At 34.4% G+C, this 24,545-nt stretch overlaps 3 protein-coding genes across 9 annotated transcripts; all 3 read left to right on the forward strand.

Annotated features, from left to right (window-relative positions):
• Positions 1 to 247: 247 nt before the first annotated feature.
• LOC102662800 (uncharacterized) lies at positions 248 to 1,690 on the forward strand. 2 transcript variants are annotated; one of them, XM_014763316.3, is made up of 2 exons: positions 248 to 425; positions 734 to 1,690. In XM_014763316.3, the coding sequence occupies exons 1-2, from the start codon at positions 383 to 385 to the stop codon at positions 1,447 to 1,449; spliced, it is 759 nt and encodes a 252-aa protein (XP_014618802.1). In that variant the 5' UTR covers positions 248 to 382; the 3' UTR covers positions 1,450 to 1,690. The 2 variants fall into 2 exon arrangements, with proteins under 2 accessions (XP_014618802.1, XP_006590196.1); XM_006590133.4 differs by lacking the exon at positions 248 to 425 and adding an exon at positions 442 to 525.
• A 5,626-nt stretch (positions 1,691 to 7,316) lies between these two features.
• IQD36 (protein IQ-DOMAIN 36) lies at positions 7,317 to 10,995 on the forward strand. Of its 6 annotated transcripts, none has more exons than XM_014763317.3 (6): positions 7,317 to 7,445; positions 8,236 to 8,318; positions 8,429 to 8,740; positions 8,987 to 9,214; positions 9,530 to 9,652; positions 9,892 to 10,992. In XM_014763317.3, the coding sequence occupies exons 2-6, from the start codon at positions 8,250 to 8,252 to the stop codon at positions 10,609 to 10,611; spliced, it is 1,452 nt and encodes a 483-aa protein (XP_014618803.1). In that variant the 5' UTR covers positions 7,317 to 7,445; positions 8,236 to 8,249; the 3' UTR covers positions 10,612 to 10,992. The 6 variants fall into 6 exon arrangements, with proteins under 6 accessions (XP_014618803.1, XP_014618804.1, XP_006589441.1 ...); XM_014763318.3 differs by having other exon boundaries at positions 7,404 to 7,494; positions 9,533 to 9,652; positions 9,892 to 10,995; XM_006589378.4 differs by having other exon boundaries at positions 7,408 to 7,494.
• A 2,739-nt stretch (positions 10,996 to 13,734) lies between these two features.
• Positions 13,735 to 23,507, forward strand: LOC100807842 (mitochondrial substrate carrier family protein C). The gene is made up of 7 exons (XM_003535489.5): positions 13,735 to 15,350; positions 18,842 to 19,259; positions 20,778 to 20,922; positions 21,075 to 21,190; positions 21,359 to 21,437; positions 22,074 to 22,307; positions 22,972 to 23,507. Exons 1-7 carry the CDS (start codon positions 14,225 to 14,227, stop codon positions 23,293 to 23,295), a joined length of 2,442 nt encoding a protein of 813 aa, XP_003535537.1. The 5' UTR covers positions 13,735 to 14,224; the 3' UTR covers positions 23,296 to 23,507.
• The last annotated feature ends 1,038 nt before the right edge of the window (positions 23,508 to 24,545 follow it).

Below are 24,545 nucleotides of genomic sequence, written 5' to 3' on the forward strand. Positions count from 1 at the left end.
GTGTCCTCATTTGTCTCCACAAAATAACAAAAAACAAAAAGCAAGTCAATATCAATGCACCAACAATAAGTAGTGGAGGCAAAAAAGGCAGAAGAGTAGAACTAGAAGCAAGCTAACTTTGCTGAACATGCCGGCTCCACATACGTCAACTGTGCCAAACAGCATATAAATAAATTAAGTGCCTCTAATGGGACCTTTGGTTTTGACTTCCAGACAAGAAGCCAAACACAAACTTAGCTCAGACATGTGGACACAACCTAAGCAGCCTCCATTTAAACTAGTAATATAATAGTAACACTTTCTAGAACGAGAGAATTGTTATATCTCCATGCATAAGTATAGTTTCATCTAGAAGTACTTTGAATTATGAATATTATATTATATGACCTCCTTTTTTAGCCTTTGGCGCCTGCTCCTTCTAGATGGTTGGTTAATCATACTGTTAAATTCGACTATACCTTGTTATTTATTTATTCTTTTTCATCTAGATGCAGGTATCGACTTTATCAACACAGCTAGCTTCAAGTACTTCTGTCTTTCTCTCTCTATTTCTCTTCCATATATACTGGGAATATTATTGAACAGATCAAGACACCCCCATAAGCAGCAAAACCTTATAAGAGAAAAAAAAATATTCTTCACACTCGATCTTGTGTGTTCGTATATTAATTATTCCCTTTTGTTTCTTTCTTATTGCTATCAATGGCGACTAAAGAATTATTTCACTCATCAGATCAAGAAGAAGCAGTAAATGAAGAAAGCACTCTACTGCAGCATGAGGTAGATCCATACGAAGAAGAAGAAACTCTATCTCTTTCTGACCTTCCAATTTACAGTGGCGCCTCAATTTCAGCTAGATGGGGTGGTGATTTCTCCAAAGAAGATGGAAAAAACTTTGTTGACGATGACGACGATAATTTGTTCGAGTTCTTCAGTGAAGAATTCACCGCATCATCAACCAATTATGCAACCGCAGAGAATATAATCTTCTGCGGCAAACTCATCCCCTTCAAAGATATTAATCCTCCACGTGGTGATCAGAGCAATATCAATGTCCAAAAGGGTATTACAAAACGCAGTTCAAAGGGTTCAAAGAGTAGTTTTGCAGCCAGTGACTACTCATCATCGGTTGGGAAGGTGTCACTGGTGAGGAGTCCCACAAAGTCAAGATGGTTTTTGTTCATGTTTGGGATGTCAAAGTTGTCCATCACCACTGAGATGGAACTCAAAGACATTAGAAATAGGCAAAGCCGCCGCCGGAGGGGACCCACGGCGACGATGATGATTCCGGCTGCGCCGGAAAATGGAAAAGAAGAGGTGGCTGCTGTGAAGGAGAAGAGAAGCAGCTGCAAAGGGATGTGGAAGATGTTCAGATCAATCTCTATGGTGTTAGGTTGCCATAGTAGTAATAAGATTGCAAACGACGTAGTAAAGGCTGCTTTTGTGTGACTTTTTTGAACGTGTCACGTGCCTCTAGAACATGCACCTACTACTCCAATTTGATCCGCACTTAGGGTTCATGAAGTTAGTTAGCTAGGGTTCAAAGGTTTTGTACTTGAATTTAATTTATATATTGATTGATGTTATTATATATATAAATTAAACTCAAAGTACGATATATTGGAAAATAAATCATTTCACACTTATATACAGATATGAACAGAAAATATATTTCAATGAAATTTTGTATGTATTTTCTTATTAAGCACTTATACATCTATATCTTTATATAGTACTTTTATAAAAAAATTATTATAATAGAAAATAGAAACCAGTATAAAACTAATAATACTCTAACCAACTATTGTTGATAATAGCCTTACTTATATTTGGATTAAACTTAAATTTCCCTTAATCTAAATCATTACAAGATATAACTCTCAACTTTATTCTGAGCTTTACAAATCTGTCAGACCTAATTGTCGTAGTTAGTATGTCAGCTAGCTGAATTTCCGTTGAACACTATGTCATTTCAAGCTTTCCATTATTCACATGCTCCCTTAGAAAATTGAATCTGATTTCTATGTGCTTACTTCTCCTATGTGAGACTGGATTTTTAGCTAAATTAATAGCTGACTTGTCATCAAGTAGGAATTTTAATAGGTTTCTTTGCTTCAAACTTCAATTCATCTAACAATGAATCTAGCCAAATAGTTTGGCAAGTAGCATATGAGCTTGTTATATATTCAACCTCACAGGAAGACAAGGCCATCACAGGTTGCTTCTTAGAGCACCAGGAAACTGGAGCACCTAAAAATTTGAACAAGTACCCTGTAGTGCTTCTCCTAACTGTTTTGTCTCCACATCAATCTGAATCAGAATACCCCAGTAAACTCACTGTTCCCTAGTCTATCTTCCTAGTAAACAAAACACCATATTCCAATGTTCCCTTCACATACCTCAAAATCCTTTTGGCAGCCGTCAAATGAGACTCCTATGGATTATTCATGAACCTACTGATTAAACTAACAACAAAGGAGAGGTTAGGTCTATTGTTACATAGGTACTTCTAGGAGCCAACTAGTTGCTTATACATGGTTGGATCCACTACTTCTTCTTCTTCTGCTATTTCCAATTTTGTATTAACCTCTGCTGGAGTATTTGCAAGATTGCAATCTGCCATATCAAATCTTTTCAATACATCATTAGCATACTTCTGCTAGTGAAGCATAATTCCCTCTAAGGTAGTTACAAATTCTAACCCAAGCAAATAAGCTAGAGTACCAAGGTTTGTCATGTCAAATTCCTGCATCATTTGTGCCTTAAAGAACTCAATACCCTTTAATTCATTGCCTGTTACTAGTAGATCATCTTCATACAAGCAAATCAGAATCACACTTGTCTCCTTCTTCACATAAACACTATATTCAACCGAACATTTCTTGAATCCACTTTGAATCAAGAATGTGTCAATCCTTCTATTCCACGCCTTGGGAGCTTTCTTTAGGCCATACAATGCCTTGTTAAGCCTATACACTTTGTCTTCCATTCCTTCTTTCACAAAGTCTGGTGGTTGAGTCACAAAAACAGATTCCTCTAATGGACCATTCAGAAAAGTAGATTTTGCATCTATGTAAAACAGTGCCCAATTGTGGTTGCTAGCCATTGCTACTACTAGTCTAACAATCTCGATTCTTGCCACTAGTGCATAAACCTCAAAATAGTCTATGCCAGGTTTTTGAAGGAAGCCTCTTGCCACAAGCCTTGCCTTATGCTTTGCAACAGTGCCATTGAGATTCAATTTCAACTTGAACACCCATTTCACACCAATTGCTCTCTTCTTATTTGGTAAGTCAACTAGCTCCTAAGTGTTATTCTTTTCAATAACATTCAACTCTTCTAGCATTGCGTTCTTCCAAACCTGATCTTGTAATGCTTCGTCATGACTAATTGGTTCTGCATCTTCTAGTAATGCAAAGTGAACCAATTCTCCTTCTTCTATTACCTCAATATCACTTCCCATTTCAAAATCATAGTATTTAGTTGGCATCCTTATCTCTCTTTGTGGCCTTTGATTTTGTGGTGATTCTGCCTCTGTATTTATTTCTGCGTTTATAGTGCTAACCTCATTCTGATATTCTTCAATTGTTGATATCATTGGTTTGATTTCCCACCTTTGTCTGCTCCAGTCCCATGCCTCTGACTCATTGAAGTATACATCTCTACTGATTTCAACCTTTTGCTTGTGTGGATTATAGAGTCTATAGGCACCAGTAACATGATAGCCTATCAGTATCATTGGTTCACTTCTGTCTTTCAATTTCCTCCTTTTGGCATCAGGAATGTGTTTGTAGCATAGGGATCCAAAGATCCTGAGATGACTAACCAGTGGCTTTCTTCTAGACCAAACCTCTTCTGGGACTTTCTCTTTCAATCTCTTAGTAGGACATCTGTTCAACAGATAAGTTGTTGTGCTCACAACTTCTCCCCAGAATGAATGAGGTAGCTTCTTCTGCTTCAGCATGCTCATTGCCATGTCAAGGATAGTTCTATTTCTTCGTTTTGCCAAGCCATTGTGTTGTGGTGTATAAGGTTTCATTACCTCATGAATTATTCCATGTTGCTCACAATAGGTGTTGAATGCCTTGGAAGTGTATTCACCACCTCCATCTGTCCTCAAAACCTTCAAAGCCTTGAATTTCTGGAAAACTGAGAACACCTCATCTTTTGCCTTGATCAAGTATAACCACATCATTCTGCTGTGCTCATCTACAAATGATGTGAAGTACTTGTTCTCACCCAATGATGGTACCTCAAAAGGACCACACACATCAGAATGCACAACACCAAGTACACTGGAAGCTCTCATTGGCAAATGGGAATTAAAGGAATTTCTTGGTTGCTTGCCAATGAGACACACATCACACACCTTCTCTGGTACATTTAATTTTGGCAGACCTATAACCATATTATTAGTTACTAACATATTCAAACTTTTGAAATTCAAGTGACCAAACCTGAGATGCCAAAGCCAACTCAATTGGTTGATCTCTGTAGCCATTAAACATTATACTTCTGCTGCCTTAATGTTGGCTTGAAAGGTTCTATTTCTTGAGAGTGGAGATCTCAAGACTAGCTTCAGATTAGGATCAAACAATTCCAACATTCCATCCTTCATTGACACAAAGAATCCCTTTTCCACCAGTTGGCCTACATTCATCAGATTGCATCTCATCCCAGGAACATATAACACATTTTCAATGAATGTTGTTTTTCCATCCTTTCTCTGAATAAGAATGTTCCTTGTGCCTTCTGCCTTTTCCTTTCTTCCATTTCTTCTTGTTTCCATCATTCTTGGTAAATTGGGCCTGCATTGCTTGTTTCAAATCCCTTGAATTTGCTATTTCAATCAACCTCTGCTGATGGGCTTCAAGAGAATTTTGTAGTTCTTCAATCTTTAATCTTTCAAGATCCTTCGATTCTTCAACTGCTACCACAATGTGATCAAATCGAGGAGACAAAGTTCTCAAGATCTTTTCAAGAATCATTTGATCTGACAATGATTCTCCACAAGTCTTCATTGAATTTACCAACAGCTGCATTCTGTTGAAGTAATCAACCATTGTTTCCTGATCACTCATTGAGAGGAGTTCGTATTGCCTCCTTAAAGATTGCAACTTCACCTTTTTGGTCTTTCTTGTATTTCCAAATGCCTTCTGTAGAATTTCCCAAACCTCCTTGGTTGTACTAGCCTTTGCAATCTTCTCAAATACAACAAGATCAGCACACTGATGAAGAAGACACTTTGCCTTGAAGTCCTTCTTCATAATTGCAGCATCATCTTTCTCCTTCTTTGAGATTCCTTCCTTCACAATGCCAAGAATCGCTTCCATCGTCACAACCCATTGATCATAGTTCTTGCCATCAAGAACTGGTAACGCATGTATGAATCCACCAATGTTTGTTGTGGAAGCCATTGTAGCTCCTTCAATCGGGTCCTTAAATCTTAGAGCTCTATAATATCAATTTGTTGGAGAATAAACTCTTTATATAGTGTTTTTATAAAAAAACTATAACAATAGAAAACAGAAACTAGTATAAAATTAACACTCTAACCAGTTACTACTAACAATATTCTTACTTATATTTGGATTAAACTCAACATGATATAACTCATGAGAGAGACCGTGTTTGTGAATAATTGGTCATTGTAGATCAAAGAAAGAGAGCATAATCTATTATTCTTGTCCATGTGCTTTCATGTGTAACAAATTGCGCGTTAGAGTTTTTGTTAAACTTGATTTTGAACGACTTTTCTTTCTTTTTACTTTTTTGCTTTTTGGTCTCACAACTATAAATCAAAAGTCAAAACACGCACAGATCTTGATTGATAGGAGTATATCATTTTATAATTCGTGAATATTTTCCTCAGAAAATTGTTCATACTGTTGTACATGAAAATTCTCATGTATAAACGAATTCGTGCCCCGGGTGGATTAATTTTGTAAAGCATGATTGATGAACGACTTTTAATTTTGTAGCACAAAACGTGACTGCAGGTTATATATTTCGTAAGAATTTAATTAAAATTACTTACATAAAACATATTTGTTTATATTGTCATAAAAAAATCATATCTAGAAATATTTTAAAATTAATAGTAAAGTTGGGTGTACATGTCAGTTATCTCATTTAAAAACTATTTGGTAGAGACTAAAGAAGATAAAAAATAAATAAAATGAACAATAAAATTTTATAAAATTCACATTTTTATTCTCTACTTTAAATCAAAATTTTCATTTTTTTTTCTACTCTATCAAACATAAACTTAGACTAGCCTTAATTACAAATACTTGCAACTTAAACAGCCGGGTTAAGTTGGCCTGGGTCAGAACATAAATGGGTCAAGTTTTACGGTTCCACATCCGCATCGCATAGCTTGCAGCTTTTGTAAATAAATAAAAAATTATTATTTTAGACAAAAAGTAAAATTATGTAAACACAATAAAAATGGAAACACATAAAAAAATCATAATCAATCCAACCATTTAAATATCAATTTTTTAAGTTAGTTTACCAAATAAACCAACCATGAATATATATAAAAAAAATCATTTTATTCTGAATATATATAAAAAATAAAACATGTCTCAAATTTGTTTTAGAAAAGGTAGATTTTTTTTACAGAAAAAGGTAAATTGTTAAAAACTTCGAAATTGATGTATTTTTAAAACATGGCTTAAAAAAATAATAGTAGTAGTAAAATGAAGAAAAAAAATACCATTAATATTTTATTTGTAATATACTAATATTTAACTCTGTCCGACGAGGATACCTAGGAATATAGTTAATGTACTTTCAGGCAGGGTGGACCAACCGTTATGGTTGGGGATCGTTGCTACCAAAACCAAAATCTCGGGACGGATCAATGTCCCAATGCTTGGTATGTCTGATGCCACTTTTTGATTCTATGTCTCCTCAATTTTTTTTTTCTGATTCCGTCTATGATTGTTAGATTAGATCAAAAGAATTAGCCGGTTTACTTGGAATGTTTGAATCATTTCTAATAAGATCCGAGTTGGAAGAAAAGACACATGTCTAGAAATTCGACAGATCTTGCATCAAATAGAAGGGAAAATAATTAATCATTTTCATAATTTTTTTTAGTATTTACGTCCTAATTAGTAGTCAATATGATAATTCTACCAATGAGGTTTATAGGTCATGTAAGTAACTGTTTATTATTCAGAAAAATAGGAATACATAACATAAAATATTAAAAAGAATATCAGTTGAATTTTCTTTTGAAAAAGTAAAACCCATGAAAAACTGAAAAAAAGACAGCGAAAAGAGTTTGTTATTTCGTTATTAGTCGTTACATAGGTGTTTTTGTTTGGGTACGCTGTCATTTATGAACGTTAAAATTGGGAATCACATTCCGTGTGGGGTCCCACTTTTCTTGACACCCAAATCACAATCCTTGCTGTAATAGATTCATCGTTGAGGTTTTCTCCTTTCCTCCTTTTTGTCCTTTCTTCCCTCTTCACAGGGCATGTATGTACCTTAATTTGCATAGAGATTTTTTATTCTCATACAAAGGTGTTTGGAATAATGTCAAGTATTTCAGTTTTGCCCTCTTTCTCGTGCTTTTTGTCGCTTCTGATCCTTGTTTTTGTGCTTTTTGAATCGTGTTATCTCGAAATTTGACGGTCTTTTAAATTAGGCTATCTGGGTTCTTCTCGTTGTCAATTTTGTATCTTTCATTTTTCTGTTTAGTTAGTTTTCCATGAAACTAGGTGTTCACAGTTGGTGCTTTTGACGTTGTTTTGAACTTTTGATGGATTTTTGAATTATGTGTTTTTTTTTTTGCTTCTTCCTCGTTTGATCATTCCATTACATTAATGAATCGGATAAAAGTCATTGCTTTTTCTTTTTTAGAAAGTGGTGGTTTTTTCTATTTGGTTTCGGTTTCTAGTCCTTTTCATTAATGGGGTTGTGAATTGTGAATGACTTTTACGGAAAACATTTGCTTTCAGCATTTATGATCTCTCTACATTTTGAGGTTCTATTTAATTTTCCATGGCTATTCCCGTTTACAACTCCATGCATGGAATTCTGTTTTCTGTAACAATTGGCTCTAAATTCAACATGCTTTAAATTGAAATACACGCAATTTAATTGCTTCTGCCACGACTTTTGTTCATCTATTCTCTCTTTGTTTACCCTTTCCTGAATGAAGTTTGTTGATTTTATGTCATTTGACTTAGAAGTAATTTCCTTTTTTTGTTAATCAAGATAAAGGAACTCCAATGGGGAGGAAAGGGGGTTGGTTTTCTGCAGTGAAGAGAGTTTTTGTTTCATATTCCAAAAAGGAACAGGTTTGTGAATAACATGTGTTACATTACCTTTGACATGAATGGAAGAAAATTACCCTGAAATCAGATAAGATTCCCATGCAAAACAATTTGTTTTTGTTCATATAAAACAGAAACAGCATCATCATAAGTCAAAGTTAGGATGTTTTGGGACTCATCACTATGAGGATCTAGAAGGAGCGCCAATTGCCGCTGTTCCTTCACTTCCACCAAGAAAAGACCCCAAACCAATAAGTGAGGCAGAGAATAATGAACAGAGCAAACAAGCCTTTTCTTTGGTTTTGGCCACTGCAGTGGCGGCAGGGGCTGCTGTTGCTGCTGCTGCTGCAGAGGTTACTCGTCTCACAAACACGCCTCGTTCTAATGGAAAAGCGAATCAAGAAATGACAGCTATCAAGATTCAAACAGCATACCGTGGATATTCGGTATAGACTTTTATGAATCCTATTTATTGGGAACACAAATGAAACGACTAATAACATGGAAGGTTCATGTTATTACCACCAAAGTCAATTATGTCCTAATAAAATTTATCTATAAAATTTAAGTGCATTTTACATTCTTGTTTTCTTCTCAGATAAGTGTATAAGTTGATTTTAATTTACAGGAGAAATTTAATTTATTCAACCTTCTTTTTGTGTGTAATAGTTCCATGTTATGTGGGGTTTCAGGCAAGAAAATCCTTGCGTGGCTTGAGAGGTTTGTCGAGGTTGAAAACGTTGGTGCAAGGGCAATCTGTTCAACGACAAGCGGCTACTACCTTGCAATGCATGCAAACTCTTTCACGGTTGCAGTCTCAGGTTCGTGCAAGGAAGGTCAGAATGTCTGAGGAGAATCAATCTCTTCAAAGGCAACTGCAGCAGAAACGTGAAAAGGAATTTGACAAGTCGCAAGCTAATGTAAGCACTTTATGAGTATTTGCATGTTATGTTGAAATGCATGTTATAGGAAGAATGAGTTATGCAAATACTATTCTGATGCGTATTTGCCTCGGAGAATGTGGCATGTATAGTAATGCACTTTTGTTTTATTGCTAGTGAATGTGTGTTTCGCCTTGTATATATGATGTTCTCTGAGTTAATTTATGACTAATTGTTAATTATTTCCCATTTATTGTTCATTACCCCCTTCAAAACATATGAAAATATAAACATTAATATGTTAACGTTCTCCTGGCTTTAAATTTTGTTCTAAAGTGGCAAATACTTTTGCAGCAGATTGGAGAGAAGTGGGATGATAGCTTGAAATCAAAGGAGCAAGTTGAAGCCAAATTGTTGAACAGGCAAGTAGCTGCTATGAGAAGAGAAAAGGCTTTGGCCTATGCATCAACACATCAAGTAAGAAGAGACTGCCTTTTATTTTGGATTTTAGTGGAACAAGAGAAACAAGTTTTGGATTCTTGGTATGGATAGCATAAGTGTAAAATAAACTCAAGTACTAAACCAAGTCATCAATGTAGAATTTTGTTGAAAATGAAAACTAGAAAATAGGCTGAAAATTCATGTGTAGACTGTAAGACTAGTAAAATATAAATGATCTCTTCCTATGGATAACCATTTACTTGATCCTCAAACAGCAAACGTGGAGGAACTCTTCAAAATCTGCTACAAATGCCACATTTATGGATCCAAACAATCCCCATTGGGGTTGGAATTGGCTAGAGCGATGGATGGCTGCAAGGCCGTGGGAGGGTCAAAACACTACATACCACATTGGCCATGCATCTGCCAAAAGTGTTGCAAGCCAAACCATGTCAGTTGGTGAAATTACTAAATTGTATTCTCTCCGTGATCAGAATAATGATATCAAAACTTCACCAGCAAACCAAAAACCAACCCGTCCCTGCAGCCACAATTCCCCTTCAACAACACCCTCAAAGGTCCCATTAGCCAATGGAGCAAAAACAAAGGTACTATCAAGTTCAAGGGGTGGTTCATGGGGGGGTGATGGTGACTCAAAAAGCATGTTCAGCAAAAACTTAGAAAACACTCGCAGGCACAGCATTGGAGTGTCTCAAGTGAGAGATGATGAGAGCAATTCAAGCTCATCACCGTCTACAAAGGTCGCAACCAAGGTAAAGTCATCATCATCATCATCCAAAGTGAGAAGTGCATCGTTTGGTGTACATAGAAATGGAACACCTGAAAAAGCAACTTCTGCTCCCCTAAAGAAGAGGCTTTCTTCCCCTGCTTCTCCAGCCGGTATAAGAAGGTATGCTGTTTCAACTAGGCCGGGAAATGTGGCTTCCAACAAGAGTGTTGCTAATGCTATACCATCTCTGATGAGGAGAAAGTGAGAGTGAGAAATGGAGGGAGCAGGTAGGGATGCATCATGCTCATGCATGCCATTGGTGTTGTACTTAGAATAGAAATATGAATGAAGATGAGTCAAATAAAAGATGGCATCATCTTTTTATGGGTCCTATCATATTTAAAAAATAGTTTTGATTAAGCAACAATGTTAATCTATATAAACAATGATATTTGTATTACAGGATATCATTTGTTCAAGTGGAAAAAAGAGTTAAGAAACACCACATAGAATTAAGCAAGATTTTATGTTTAACCCTTAACAATAAAAAAATTAAAAAGAAAAAATTCACTAAAAAATGACTAATCAATTTTTTAATAATGATTAGACATAATCTTGTTCTAATAATATGATTATCCAAACCCTCCCTCCCCCGGTCAACCAAGTAAAATTGCCTCCCATCAAATGTTTTATTTTTTTTAATTAACACTAAGGTTACGAGTGATAAAACTAATTGAAAAATGAGTTGAAAGTTAAAAAATTAATTTATTAAATTATAAGAGTTTGATAAAATTAGTTGTTAAAATAATTAAAAAATTTATAATTTATTTAAAAAGGATAATCAAAAAATTAGATAATATACTAATTAAAAAATGAAAAATATAAAAAAATTAGAAGTTAAAAGCTAACACTTTAAAAAATGCTACTAAAAAATAGTTTTTTTTATCAAACACTGAAATAAATTTTTTAGCCAATAAAAAACACTAAAATTTAACTAATATGTCGAGGGTAAGATAGCCTAACTAACAGTTTTATACACATAATATTTATCGTTGCCATAGTGGAAACATTTAAAGAAAGCATACAGAATGCTTCAAAAAAATGAAAGAAAGAAGAAAGCATACAGAATAACACAAAACTGTATATGTTTTAAGGTGGCTTCCGAGGTGGGAAATTAAAATATAAGAATTAAAAAAATTATTTTTAAACTATAGAAATTAAAAAGAAATTAAAATATAAATGATAAAAAATTACTTTTAAACTATAAAGACTAAAAGAAAATTAAAATATAAATTATATAAATTAAAAAGTTACTTTAAAACTATAAAAAGTAAAAAATGAAATTATAAAAACGAAATGAGTAATTAATTTTTTTTATATAAATATATTTCAGTGTAGACATGCCTACATTACTCCTGCATGCATCTCAAAAAAAAGTTATATCTTACGGACTAAATTTGTATCCCACAGTGGGGATTTACTTTATTCTCGCATCCTATAAGCCGCCTATGTTTTTACTTCTTTTGAGGATGGCATATTCTAATCTTTAAAAGAGACGAAGGACTGTAGGTGTTATGGTTGGGTTGACGCCATTCGAAACATGTTGAAACAGATGAATATGAAATAATTGAGTTAGATATCAAGTTTAAAAATTTTATATTCGATCCTACTATAATAAAATATAAAACATTTAATATTTAATTAATTTATTTTTAATTCTAATCTGGAGATAAAATATCTATGTTCTTTCCATTTTTATATTCTTTAGTTTTCTTTCCTATTTTCTCTTTTCTCTTTATATTTTTTTAAATAACTACCTGATGATATGACCCCACCTAATCCGATAACAATTTGGGTAATTTAAGTTAAATTGAATTTTTTCCTAATAAATAAATTTGACCCAACACGATTCGATAATTTTTTTTATTGATTTAGGGTCTTAAAAAAAATTGTCTTAATTTGACATATTTTTACACATAAAAAAATCACATGATACGAGAAAAGATCTACTTTGATTATAAACTTGATATGATGTTGATGATTTGATTTGCTCGAAACGGTTCAATTGTTTTCTTTTTTGACAGAAAATAGTGTAATGCTTCGATTATTCTTTTTATGTACAATGATCACACTAGATTTTAATCTAGTATCTTGTGTAAAGTTTTGATTATATGAATAATATTAGGTTAAATGAATATTACTATTTACTATTTGAATACATAACTGAAAATAAAATGGTTGTTAACCATCTTCAACCACAAAAGGCATTTTTAGGAAAAAAAATGTTTTTTTTTATGTAGAAAAAAAAGTTTGATTTGCTACAATTCAGTATTTGTATTTTTTTTTCAAGAGAATTCAGCATTTGTATTTTTGTATTTTAATCTTAAATTAAGACAATCAGAAAAATTCCCACCCGTATATACAAATACAACCATCGAAACTCCCGTGGTCTTTAATGTGTGGTTAACTGCAGAAGAGAAAAAGCCTAAAAAAAATGTAATAGTCCAATCAAAACTGAAGTGTGTTATGACTATTGGCAAATACATTACCACTTGGCATGAACTTGGCCATTAAAAAACAGTCTCAACTCAAAAAGTCTAATATATATATATATATATATATATATTTGAAAAAGCCGGACATGCAACAAGTTGAGCTTTTAAATCACCATTTTGTGTATGTGTCTTTTGCTTTGTTGTTTTGCACTTGTTCAGTCCCTGCGATTACAGTTCACTTTGCCATGCATGAAAAAAAAAACAAACAAGCTTGATGTGTTCAACCATCATTTCATTTCAAGTGTCATTTGATTAAACAAGTTATCTGATAATAATAGCATCGTCAATAACAAGAAGGGTAACAAACCCTACCCTGATGTGGTGTCCCCAATCCTCACTCCCACATGGCCTTACGTCAGCAATTATCCATTCAGCATTCGTTATCCAAAACAATAAAAACCTTCTTTGAAATTTTCAGCCCAGGTGTTATGTTAGTAGAGTAGAGGAATACATTTTTTTTTTAAATTTTTGGTAAAAAAGGGAGAAATGTTTAATATTTAATTAGGTACATGTACATGGTCATAAGACATTCCCTTTCTATTCCTATTCTTGTTGCAATTAGTCATATAATAATTATTTTTTATAATTATTATAAGTACAGAATTTAATATTTTCCAACATCGCTTATTATTGCACATAAATAACAAAAAATGTTACTCATATAAATGATTGAAATATATTAAAAATGATAAAATCATAAATAATAATATATAGAATAGAATTAAAAGAGTGTCTTAAAAATGTTATCATCAAATATATCTAAAATGTTTCTTGTCATTAAACGAAGACGTGCATATAAATAATGCATTTTTTTTTTAATTTTCTTCCGTTGCATGGTTTTAATTTTTCTGATAAAAGCATAAAAAGTAAATAAGCCTTCACAGTTCTATGGTTCTCATTCTGCTTCTTGGTACTTGATGTTCTTCTTCTTCCTCTGCCATCCATATCGGGTTCATAACGCAAACTCTGTCCAAAATCACCGCTTGATGCTCTTTATCTTTTCCAATCTTATCCAAATTCTTCCCTTCAATTCTCTTCACTCTTTTTTCTGCGCCGAAATGGGTCTAATCTTGAATATAATCTTGAATCATAATGTGCAATCTTCATCGGTTACGTGTCCTTAAAATTGGATTCTTTTCTATCCATGAGTTCAATTGGGTTATCCGTTTCAATCCAGTTTTCGTAACAGTTTGATACACACACTCATATATATATATTCTCTGTTGATTTTGATTTTTTTTTTCTTTTTGGGCACTTTCACGTTTTCTTTCTGATAAGGGGGTAGAAAAGAAGGCTGCGACTTTTTCAAAGGGTTGATTAGAAATGGTGTCAGGGAGCGACCCAGTTGAGTCTTTTTTCAATTCCGTTCAAGTTGTGAAGGATTCGCTGTCGCCACTTGAAGTGGGTATTCGCAAGGCGGCGAAGGATCTTGAGCATTGTTTGGCAGGGTCAAAGAACAAGGTAAACAATGGTGTTTGTTTGATTGCCCCAGTGAGGGAAAGTGGTGCATTTCAGATCTGTGATGTGAAGAAGAAGAAAGGTTTGTCAATGAAGGTTCCCTTGAAGGCTTTCTGGGGCATGTTTTCACAGAATTCAGGGAATGGTAATGGTAATGGTAGTAGTAATATTAGAGCTCAAGTGGGCAAGGAAGATGGACCCTCTTGCACCAATTGCTTGCAGTTTGCTGTGACTTGGTCTTTGTTGGTTAATGGATTCCTTCAGTCTCTGCCACTTCCTTTCAAATCTGGGAAGAAGAAGTGTCAGAAAGTGTGTGATGAAGACAAGCTGTGTTCTTGCATGAAGCCTACTGTTTCATCATGTGAGGTGAAGCAGAATGAATCCAAGGGGGGTCAGTTTGGTAGAGCAGTTAGGGAGAAGGGTGTGAGGAAGAAGGATGGGAAAAATGTTTCACTTGAGTGCCTTATAGGTTTTATCTTTGATCAGCTATCTCAGACTCTTCAGAGTCTTGATCATCATGGGGTGCAAGATAATAATGATGACCTTGACAATGGGAAAACTAGTCTGCCCCAACCTTCTTTTTCTCATTTTGGTCATGTGAATGCACTCGCAGGTTTCTTGGAGGAGCACAAAGTATATGTGAATAGCTTCTTGGGGAATTTGAGGTTTGCAAAGGTGGGTGGTGTGCCATCAAGTGTGCCTGGAGAAGAAAGCCCTTCAACTAACGGAGAGGGAGATATTAGTAGTGACAATGGTAATGGTAATAATGAAAACAAGGATGAAACCGGAGGAAATTCGCCGCAGAAGGTTGCCAACAACATATTCAGTATTCCTCTCTCGAATGTGGAGCGTCTAAAGTCGACACTTTCCACAGTTTCATTGACAGAATTGATTGAACTGCTACCGCAGCTGGGGAGAACATCTAAAGACCATCCTGATAAGAAGAAACTAATCTCGGTACAAGATTTCTTTAGATACACAGAAGCTGAAGGTATGGGCATCTTATATAGGATAGGAAGAACAATTTTAAATTTGCTTGCATGAAATAGAAGCAAACTCTTCTTAATAACTTAAATTATTGATTTTTAAAACGTAGAGTCCTTTGGATTATGGTGTACTTTTGTTATTTAAAACTGTGAACTCATTTATAAGCATATACCTGCACGTAGGAATAGGAAATAAATGTAGTTATGCTTGACATGGAAGGATCTGTGAAAATATCAATTCAATTTGCCTTTAAGGGAGGAATCTGCCTCAACAAATATACAAGTATAGGTTAGGTACATTTTTAATTGTTAAATGATATTGGCAATTAGCTTATAATTTCTGTTCCTAGAGGTATGATAGGGGATGTAATATTATTGAGGCATATAATAGAATTTGAGTAAACAGTAATGTAGGTTTTTTTAATAAATCTGCTTATGGTTCTCAAATGCACGGCTTTGGTTCCCTGAGAACAATTTGTTTTAGAGTTTGATTTTGGAAATGTGAAGGAGTGAAGAATAAATTAGGCTGCTTGAGGACTGATAGGAATGTAAAATGTGAATGTTAGTAGTTTCCCAGTTTTATCAGTGTTAAGGAAGGTAGGAGATGAAATAGTTTCTTCTGGATCTCTTTGCTGCTAAATATCACTAGTATTTCTTCTATGTTGAGATGCACAAAATCATAACATTTGCTAAGTTCCCTGGCTTATTTTACATCAGTAAACTACTCCATAGTTTAAATGTTTTTGTTGGTCTTGATGGTTTCCAAACCAATGTAACCTTTTACCCTAGTTCTTGATGTTTTCATTGAGTTTTTTTCGCTGTCTTAGCAGAGCATAGCAAACATTTGAAGTCCAAAAAAAAAAAAAAAAAATTAGAACAAAGGAAACAAACAAAATTAGGGTCTGTAGATTGCTGTTTTTGAAAACAGGTTTTTTGTTTTTTTTAAAAATATATTTGATAAGGTTTGCTTTGGTTTCAAGATTTAAAATTTTAAACAATAACAAGTCAAGTATGTTTTCAAAGATGTTTTTTGTTTTCATGTTTATGCTTTAACCAACCTTGAGACCTTCACCTCCTCAATTGAGGCTAAACCCTGACCTTCACCTCTTCACTTAGGTTAGTCAGTGCCAACCCCACACTATCTTCCCTGCTGACCCAGGTGCCTAGCTGTACCATTTGCTGGCCAAAATTCCCATTGGATGAGATCCTTCCAGATCCAAAGCAATGAGGCCTGATCCAAAACAGGCTCCTTCCAAGTTCCATCCCCTTGTTCTGAAAAAATATCCAGTTCTAAACCCTCTTACCCTCTTCATCTTGAGGAACCATTCCCCACCATTTGGCAGCAAACATTTCATACTAGTGGAACATTTCATCTCCCCACAAATCTCAATCTTTGTGATTACTTCTTTGGGCCTAGGCATGACAAATAACCCTGTACCCATGGGCACCGCCCTGAACCTGTCCCAACTTTGACGGAGAATACTCGCTTTGATCAGGTATAGGTACAGGTATGGGTATTACCCAAACTATTTAAGCGGGGATGGGTGTCAAATTATACCCGTACCCGTACATCTTTTTTTTTTATAATTTTTTTGTCTCAACATATACATACGTACATAATATATATTAAAGATTTTATTGTTATAATTTTTGAAAATATAAATCAATTTAGGTTAATAGTTAAATAATTAAATAACAAACTTAAAAATATACATTTAACTATAAATATAATTGAATTCTTAATTTTTTAACTTTAATTTCTTTGTTATCCATTATATTTATATGCTGTTTGAATTAAAATACAATTAAAATCTTAATATATAATTTATTTAAAATATATAAGGAAAGTAGAATTATAAAAGAGTGTAATGGGTTATCCGCGGGTATACCCGAATCTGATTGCCATCCCTATTTGGGCCTGATAACCCAACTGGTATGGGACTCTCCCAGCTTCCAAATCTGTCATCAAGGGTCTCTCAAACATTCCGTTACAGAGGAAGTGCTGGCTTCAAATTTGTCACAGTTTTCAGTGTGAAAAGCAAAAAAAAAAAAAAAACGCTGGCTTTGAATCCATTGACAACACAAGCAATATTGTGAATGCCAATGGAGAAGGTGGACATATTTTAAAAACTGTTTTCAAAATTTTATCATAAGCAATTTGAAAGCAGTTTTTAAAATTATTTTTTTACAAAAATAATTTTATAAAACAAAATTTTAAGACTGCTTAATTTTTTTCTGGATTAATGTTTGGGTGTTGTGGCAATAAATCTCTGCATGATCAAAATTGTAATTAGTAATTACGTATGACTTAGGGCTGGCAAAATGGGTCCGGCCCACAAATAGGGCCAGGTTGGGCTTAAAAAAGGTAGTCCAAATAGAGATGAGCGAATAGAGCCAGGTTTGACTCGGGCCGGGCTGTCCCGATGGGCCATGGATTGGCCCGGTTAATAATATAATAATATTAAATAAAATGTAGTGAGTTAGTATTTATAATTTAAAAAATAAAATGTACCCAAACCCTTCTTCACAACAGCCCAGACCATCTCTATCTTATTTACTTAGTGCAGCCCCTAGAACACCTGAGTTACTCCCCTTCTTTTTATTTCCATCTTTACTAGGCCCACCTTCTATTTTTCTACCGCTAAGTTGCTAACAGCCCTATGGTAGCCCATTTGATTCAATATCTGATCCCTATTCCATGACAACTTTATCAGTTTCACTTTGCACTCTCCTCTTCTTCCTGCTCCTTGCAATTATTCGATGATTTGGTTTTTGTAATTTTTTTCATTCATTTTTGTATATTTCTAAATTAGCCTGAATAGGCTGGGTGGCCCGACATAGGGCTGGGCTGGGCCTAAGAAACCCAGCCTGTAAGAATATGGACCGGGCCACACCTGACCCAATTTCACTGTTTGGCCCACTGGACTGGGCCGGTTCGGCCTGTCCATGTTGCCAGCCCTATGACTATACAATCAAATAATATATTTCTTGCGATAAATAACTTCTATTACAAATGAATACAGGCTCTAGATCCTATGCAGTAGTGATCTTTTAGACTTTTTGTGCCTTGGTCTGGTACCTACCTACATGTAAGATATGTTTAAGCTAATCTGTTTTTTACATCTTTGCTTAAGTTTTTAGTTAAGATTCACTGTTAATTTGTTCTGTATTGTTAGAAAAGAACCTAGGCATTGAAAAATAGAACTCGACCAAAGAACTTGAAATCTACTTTGTTATTACTATTCAATTACTCTATATTGTTACAATGAGATCCTCTATATATAGAGCCTAGAGAAAGGTAATGATAATCAGAAACAGATAGTACTAGGTGCTGACTCAGCACTATCAACAGTTGGTTAACAGATAGACAAGATAGCCTAGCTCCAACACCAGTTACTAAACTATGTAGGAACTGGCTACTGTACTTACAATTTAAGTCCTCTTTGTGGTATTGGCTGGAATGACAAATTTCACTGTCACTTTCATTATCATACAGGGAGGAGGTTCTTTGAGGAGTTGGATAGAGATGGGGATGGCCAAGTAACTCTGGAAGATCTAGAAGTTGCAATGAGAAAAAGAAAGCTGCCACGAAGATATGCTAAAGAATTTATGAGCCGTGCTAGAAGTCACTTATTTTCCAGGTCTTTTGGTTGGAAGCAGTTCTTATCATTAATGGAACAGAAGGAGCCAACAATTCTTCGTGCATATACTTCTCTATGTCTAAGCAAGTCAGGGACACTGAAGAAAAGTGAAATATTGGAATCACTAAAGAATGCAGGACTCCCTGCAAATGAAGACAATGCTGTTGCTATGATGCGATTTCTGAAAGCAGATACAGAAGAATCTATTTCATATGGACATTTCCGCAATTTCATGCTTCTACTTCCCTCCGATCGTCTTCAAGAAGATCCTAGGTAAGATAAATATGAGTAATTGATTTTTTTGTTTAATTATTTCCCCCTGTATGCATTAGATATAATGTCCATCGATAATCCTTTTTAAATATATATTTTGTTTAAAAATAATAATATGGAGAAAAGAGGGGAAGTACAAAAGTGCGAGGATGAGACATCCTTCAAAACAAAAATTTTAAAAAAAGGGGAACATTAAGCAGTCATGGGCAAAATAAACCATGGGAAATGTAAAACCCCTGATTGTCAACTTCTTGGTAACTCTTACACTACGACACTTCAAATGGTGAGACTTCACTGAACTCCTCGTTGGTCGGAATGTTCCACCATTCAGAACCTTTCATAGGTAGTCCTTTCCAAGACATTGACAACCAGCTCTGACACCATTCAATTGCTCTCAGGATCAATGATTTTTCCCATAAATCAACATGAAACTTTTAAGCGTGCTTTGTCTTCACTCACACACTTTCCAAGAAACTTCCTAGGAGGTCTCCTATCCCATAACTACTCCAACTCAAGCACGCTTAGCTGTGAAATTCTTAAGTGATGAACTACTGAAAAGTAGACGCATCTTGTTGGTTAAGTAGTACCAATTAATTCCTTTAAGTTATCAGCAACTGTACAATTTCATACCTATATAGTCTCTAGATCCTTCTCTTTCTGGTGTGCTTCGTTGGGGTGTTGCAGGGAAGCCATAAACTAATTTCTATCTCACAAAGAGTCACCCTTTGAGATGTATGCATTCTATTCCAACCAAAACTGTAAATTGTCTCAAAGTTTTGGTCTCCTTGCTTTAGCATAACCTTTATATCAAGACCTGGTAAAAAACGACAAACTGGTCAAAGAAACAAGGGAAGACAAACCCAAATTAATCAAAATCAGTAGGAATAGCAAAATGTTTGATTGACACTCAATGTGTTATCTAACACCTAGGAAGATAGAGAAAAAAGAGAGAAATAATAGTACCCTAGAGATAAAGTTTATGATATGATAGAAAAAGAAAAATAAGTTATCGTAGATGTTGATTAGGTGTTTAAAATGAAGAATAATTTATGTATTATTACTCTCAGAAATAATTAATACAACACCAGAACCTAATCAATTAGGAATGCTAGCCAGCCAGCCAGAAAGAAAGAAAACTTTGTTCTCCCAAACCATTAATTACATAATTGCTCACCCCAGTTTCCTAGAAGCTCCCTTCAACTCGCGCATGCATGAACCTTACCCATTTCTCTCTCCATATATATAACCCCCCAACCACCATCACTCTTCTAAGTGCCACTCTACAACACAAACAAACCCAAAAAAAGAAAAAGAAAAAAGAAGTGTAAATTGTCCCAAAGTTTTGGTCTCCTTGCTTTAGCATAACCTTTATATCAAGACCTGTAAACAAGATTAAATTATGTAGAAGTGTTGCAGTTGGTATTTTAATTTCCTCAATGATTCAACTTACACCAGCAGTCAATGATTAAGATTCATCTTCTATATTAAGGACTATTTTTATTATGGTTATACTTTCAGGAGTATTTGGTTTGAAGCTGCGACAGTAGTTGCTGTTCCACCAGCTGTTGAAATTCCTGCTGGAAGCGTTCTGAGATCTGCATTGGCAGGTGGCCTTTCTTGTGCCCTGTCATGTGCGTTACTGCATCCAGTTGATACCATTAAGGTATGCTCTTGAACTTTCATGAACTTATTTATTTCTCTGGTGATTTCATGTCTTTGTTTGTATAATGCATATAATTCCATATTCCTCTCTTAGCTGTTTGATTTTTTTGGTTTCTTTTAGAGGCCTCATCATTGTCTTATTTGGTATATTAGACTCGAGTACAAGCATCAACAATGTCCTTCCCTGAAATAATTTCTAAGCTGCCAGAGATTGGAAGGCGGGGTTTATACAGGGGCTCAATCCCTGCAATTCTTGGACAGTTTTCGAGGTTGTTCATTTGATCCCTTTTTTTTTCATTTCTTCCCTCTCATATTCATTTATCTTGAAACAAATAAGCAGAAAAGTATTTGATGTTTTAAGCTTCATTAATACCTTCCCTTAGCAATCATATAATAGTTATTTTCCTTTCAAGCTCATGCTATCTTTGATAATGCAGCCATGGCTTGCGAACTGGGATATTTGAAGCAAGTAAATTGGTGTTGATAAATGTTGCTCCTACACTGCCAGAACTCCAGGTAATTTGTAAAGCCTATTTGCTGTTATTTATATAGTCTGGACTACTCCTGAGTCCTGATTATGCTTTCCTTGTTTGTTGTTGGGAATGCATACACTGAATGGCCACATTTCCGTATTCAGTTAATTATACCTAAGTCCTTATATTGTCCTATAAGATCAGGTTTTCAGATTTTGTGCATTGTATAATTTAGTATTAGTTAAAGCTGTTAGAAAAGTGTTTGAGAAGATAGCTAAACTCTGTTGTAATTGATGTTTTACTTAAGCTAAAATTTTTAGCTCCTTGTCTTTATTAAGAAAGGATTGTTCTATAATGTCTTTCCTCACAGGGACATGTTAAGTACTGAAGATGATTTAAAATGAAAGGTAATAAATGATTCTTAACCTGAGGGCACAGGTTAATGGCACCCTTATTAGAATGAAGCAAATACTTTAAATTGAGATGTTCATACCTAAATAGATCAATATTTTTCAAATTCTATTTCATAGTTCTTAATACTTAAAAGGTTTGTTCAATTTGATTGACCTTTAAAAGTGGATTTTTACGTTAGGAGATTGGTAATAAGTTCTTTATGTTGTTTAATAGTGTCTACTGTTACTTCTTAAAATCTAGAAGTTTCACATATGAGCAAATGTAGGTACAATCTGTGGCATCATTCTGTAGCACATTTTTGGGAACAGCTGTGCGGATCCCCTGTGAAGTGTTGAAGCAGAGGTTACAGGCTGGTCTTTTTGACAATGTGGGTGAGGCTTTTGTTGCGACTTGGGAGCAGGATGGTCTTAGGGGTTTCTTCCGTGGAACCGGAGCTACCTTGTGCCGTGAGGTTCCATTTTATGTTGCTGGCATGGGGCTTTATGCTGAATCTAAAAAGGTGTGTAATTTCCATGATCCAGTGTGCTTGATCTTGTGTTTGTTAATGGAATTTACATTTTTTATTTATGCATTATAATTATAATATCTCTGAAACTTTGGTGGTTGATCTTTAGCTGAATTGAATAATGTACGAGTGTGTGACCCATGTTACCGACATTACCTAGTGGTATAAGGCTTTGTTGTTGTATTATAAAATTATTTGAAACTTAATTGTGTGCTAAAATGAATGTTTACATTCACCAAAATAAAGATTAACTTCGAGTTAGCAGGGTCATCTAGGAATTTTGACAGTTTCATGGAGATAGACATCCAGTTCATTCTTTAGCTACAGTTTAATGCAACAAATTAGCAGCAGTAAATTTTAAAGATTGTTTTATTATCAAATGAGTTGTAATACATCTAGCTAACTTTAAGCCATGGGATATTGCTCTGTAAAATTATGTGACAAATGCTTTCTGAAATCTGAAGTGATACTCTGATGTATGTGAAAATATACCCAAAAATTAACAGGGAATAACTCACTCATAAATTGCATGTACACTTTTGCATAGTGTTTGCATGGCTACCAGTGAATCTCCTTTAATGCCACACTAAAGCCACATTGAAATGGTTAATTGTCATGGATGGTAACTGAGTGCAATGCTATTGGCATTTGATTTTAGGTTGCAGAACGACTACTAGAGCGGGAACTCGGTCCCTTGGAAACAATTGCTGTTGGAGCTTTATCTGGTGGCTTGGCGGCTGTTGTTACAACGCCGTTTGATGTCATGAAAACTAGAATGATGACTGCACAGGGCCGATCTGTGTCAATGACCTTGATAGCCTTCTCCATACTAAAACATGAGGGACCCCTTGGCTTGTTCAAAGGAGCAGTACCCAGGTTCTTTTGGATTGCTCCTCTAGGTGCTATGAACTTTGCAGGTTATGAGTTAGCAAAGAAGGCCATGAATAAAAATGAGGAGGGCAAGGCAGGCAGTTCAGAGTAATATATCTAGTTACCTGGGATTTTGTGTCACACAGCAACCAAATGTTTGGTTGAATTTTTGAGTTTATTGCAGTAATCATTGGAATAAGGCCATTGATGCTGCTCTGAAAATACACATTTTGTTTCCTTTGTTCATTTTCTACTTCTATGATATTGCCCTTTGTAGCAGCAGAATTAAAAAATATATTACATCATATATTTACAAACTAAAAAGATTCAATTTATTTCTTTATCTATTGTACAGATTTTAAATTTTTAATCCTTTGTATCATTCAGCTATCATTTTGTTTTTTTGTTTCATTTTATCATCCCTTTTTAAAGTTAATTAGCAGCTTTCCATTTATTTTATTAGAGCACTCCGTGTATTTTACAATCATTTATTTGGTTATGTACTTATTGGAATATAATTCTTGCGGTCGAGACAGGAGCTTAAAATTGGCATATCTCGTGAATGCGGGATATAAACTTTTGCATACCCTAAGTTCAGATGGCTGCATGAGATTGTTATTTTAGGCTTACTTTCTTGATACACACTACAGGAGAGAAATTATACTCGAGCAGCTTAAAAATACGCTTCAAGAATATTATGAGGTTTGATGGCATGTAAATCAGTAGTGAATAATATACATTTTTTTAGAGTATATTTATAGACATAGATGTGAGATTAGTTGTTCATGTGGGACTAACGGCTAAGCAAAGTTTATAACAGATTTAAATGTTTTTTTATCATCACTTAAATACCTTTTTATCTCTCAAATATGAGATATGACTTTTTTAATCCCTTAAAATAAAATTTGTATATATAAAATCATTTTAATTAATTTATATAATTCTTAAAAAATAATTAATTTAGCTAATCACATTAAATTTATTAAATATTTATGCTATTTTTTCAAAGTTATCCTCAATTTTAGTATCTCAAATTTATTAAATATGACTTTTTTAGTCTTTCCTAACTGATTTTTTTTTTCCTCTTTTGCATGTATAATTTGTGTTAGTTTTAACTGTAAGAGGAATTTAAAAAAGTATTTTACAAATTTTAGGTACTACAATATATAAGTTTTAATTTGGAGAATTAAAAATAATAATTTTTAAATTTGAGGGAGTAAACACATATTTAACTCTCTATAAAGATTTATAAATATTGTTGATTCTTCGACGAGACAAGCATTGCAAATAAATGACTGAGATGAAGGAGTCTAAGATGAAGTACCTATTTTAGTGGTACATCGGTGACCACCTTTATCAACC

This window comes from Glycine max, chromosome 10 (assembly GCF_000004515.6).
Source record: "Glycine max cultivar Williams 82 chromosome 10, Glycine_max_v4.0, whole genome shotgun sequence".
NCBI classification, from domain to species: Eukaryota; Viridiplantae; Streptophyta; class Magnoliopsida; order Fabales; family Fabaceae; genus Glycine; species Glycine max.

What these genes read in the sequence shown, in the direction of transcription:
- LOC102662800 (XM_014763316.3), top strand. Translation starts at nt 383, where the DNA reads ATGACCTCCTTTTTTAGCCTTTGGCGCCTGCTCCTTCTAGATG. An exon ending in GCGCCTGCTCCTTCTAGATG is followed by an intron (nt 426 to 733) that starts GTTGGTTAATCA and finishes TTCACTCATCAG; the next exon opens with ATCAAGAAGAAGCAGTAAAT.
- IQD36 (XM_041005875.1), top strand. Translation starts at nt 7,497, where the DNA reads ATGTACCTTAATTTGCATAGAGATTTTTTATTCTCATACAAAG. An exon ending in TTTTTTATTCTCATACAAAG is followed by an intron (nt 7,540 to 8,235) that starts GTGTTTGGAATA and finishes TTGTTAATCAAG; the next exon opens with ATAAAGGAACTCCAATGGGG. An exon ending in CAGCATACCGTGGATATTCG is followed by an intron (nt 8,741 to 8,986) that starts GTATAGACTTTT and finishes GTGGGGTTTCAG; the next exon opens with GCAAGAAAATCCTTGCGTGG.
- LOC100807842 (XM_003535489.5), top strand. Translation starts at nt 14,225, where the DNA reads ATGGTGTCAGGGAGCGACCCAGTTGAGTCTTTTTTCAATTCCGTTCAA. An exon ending in TAGATACACAGAAGCTGAAG is followed by an intron (nt 15,351 to 18,841) that starts GTATGGGCATCT and finishes ATTATCATACAG; the next exon opens with GGAGGAGGTTCTTTGAGGAG. An exon ending in CTACACTGCCAGAACTCCAG is followed by an intron (nt 21,438 to 22,073) that starts GTAATTTGTAAA and finishes GAGCAAATGTAG; the next exon opens with GTACAATCTGTGGCATCATT.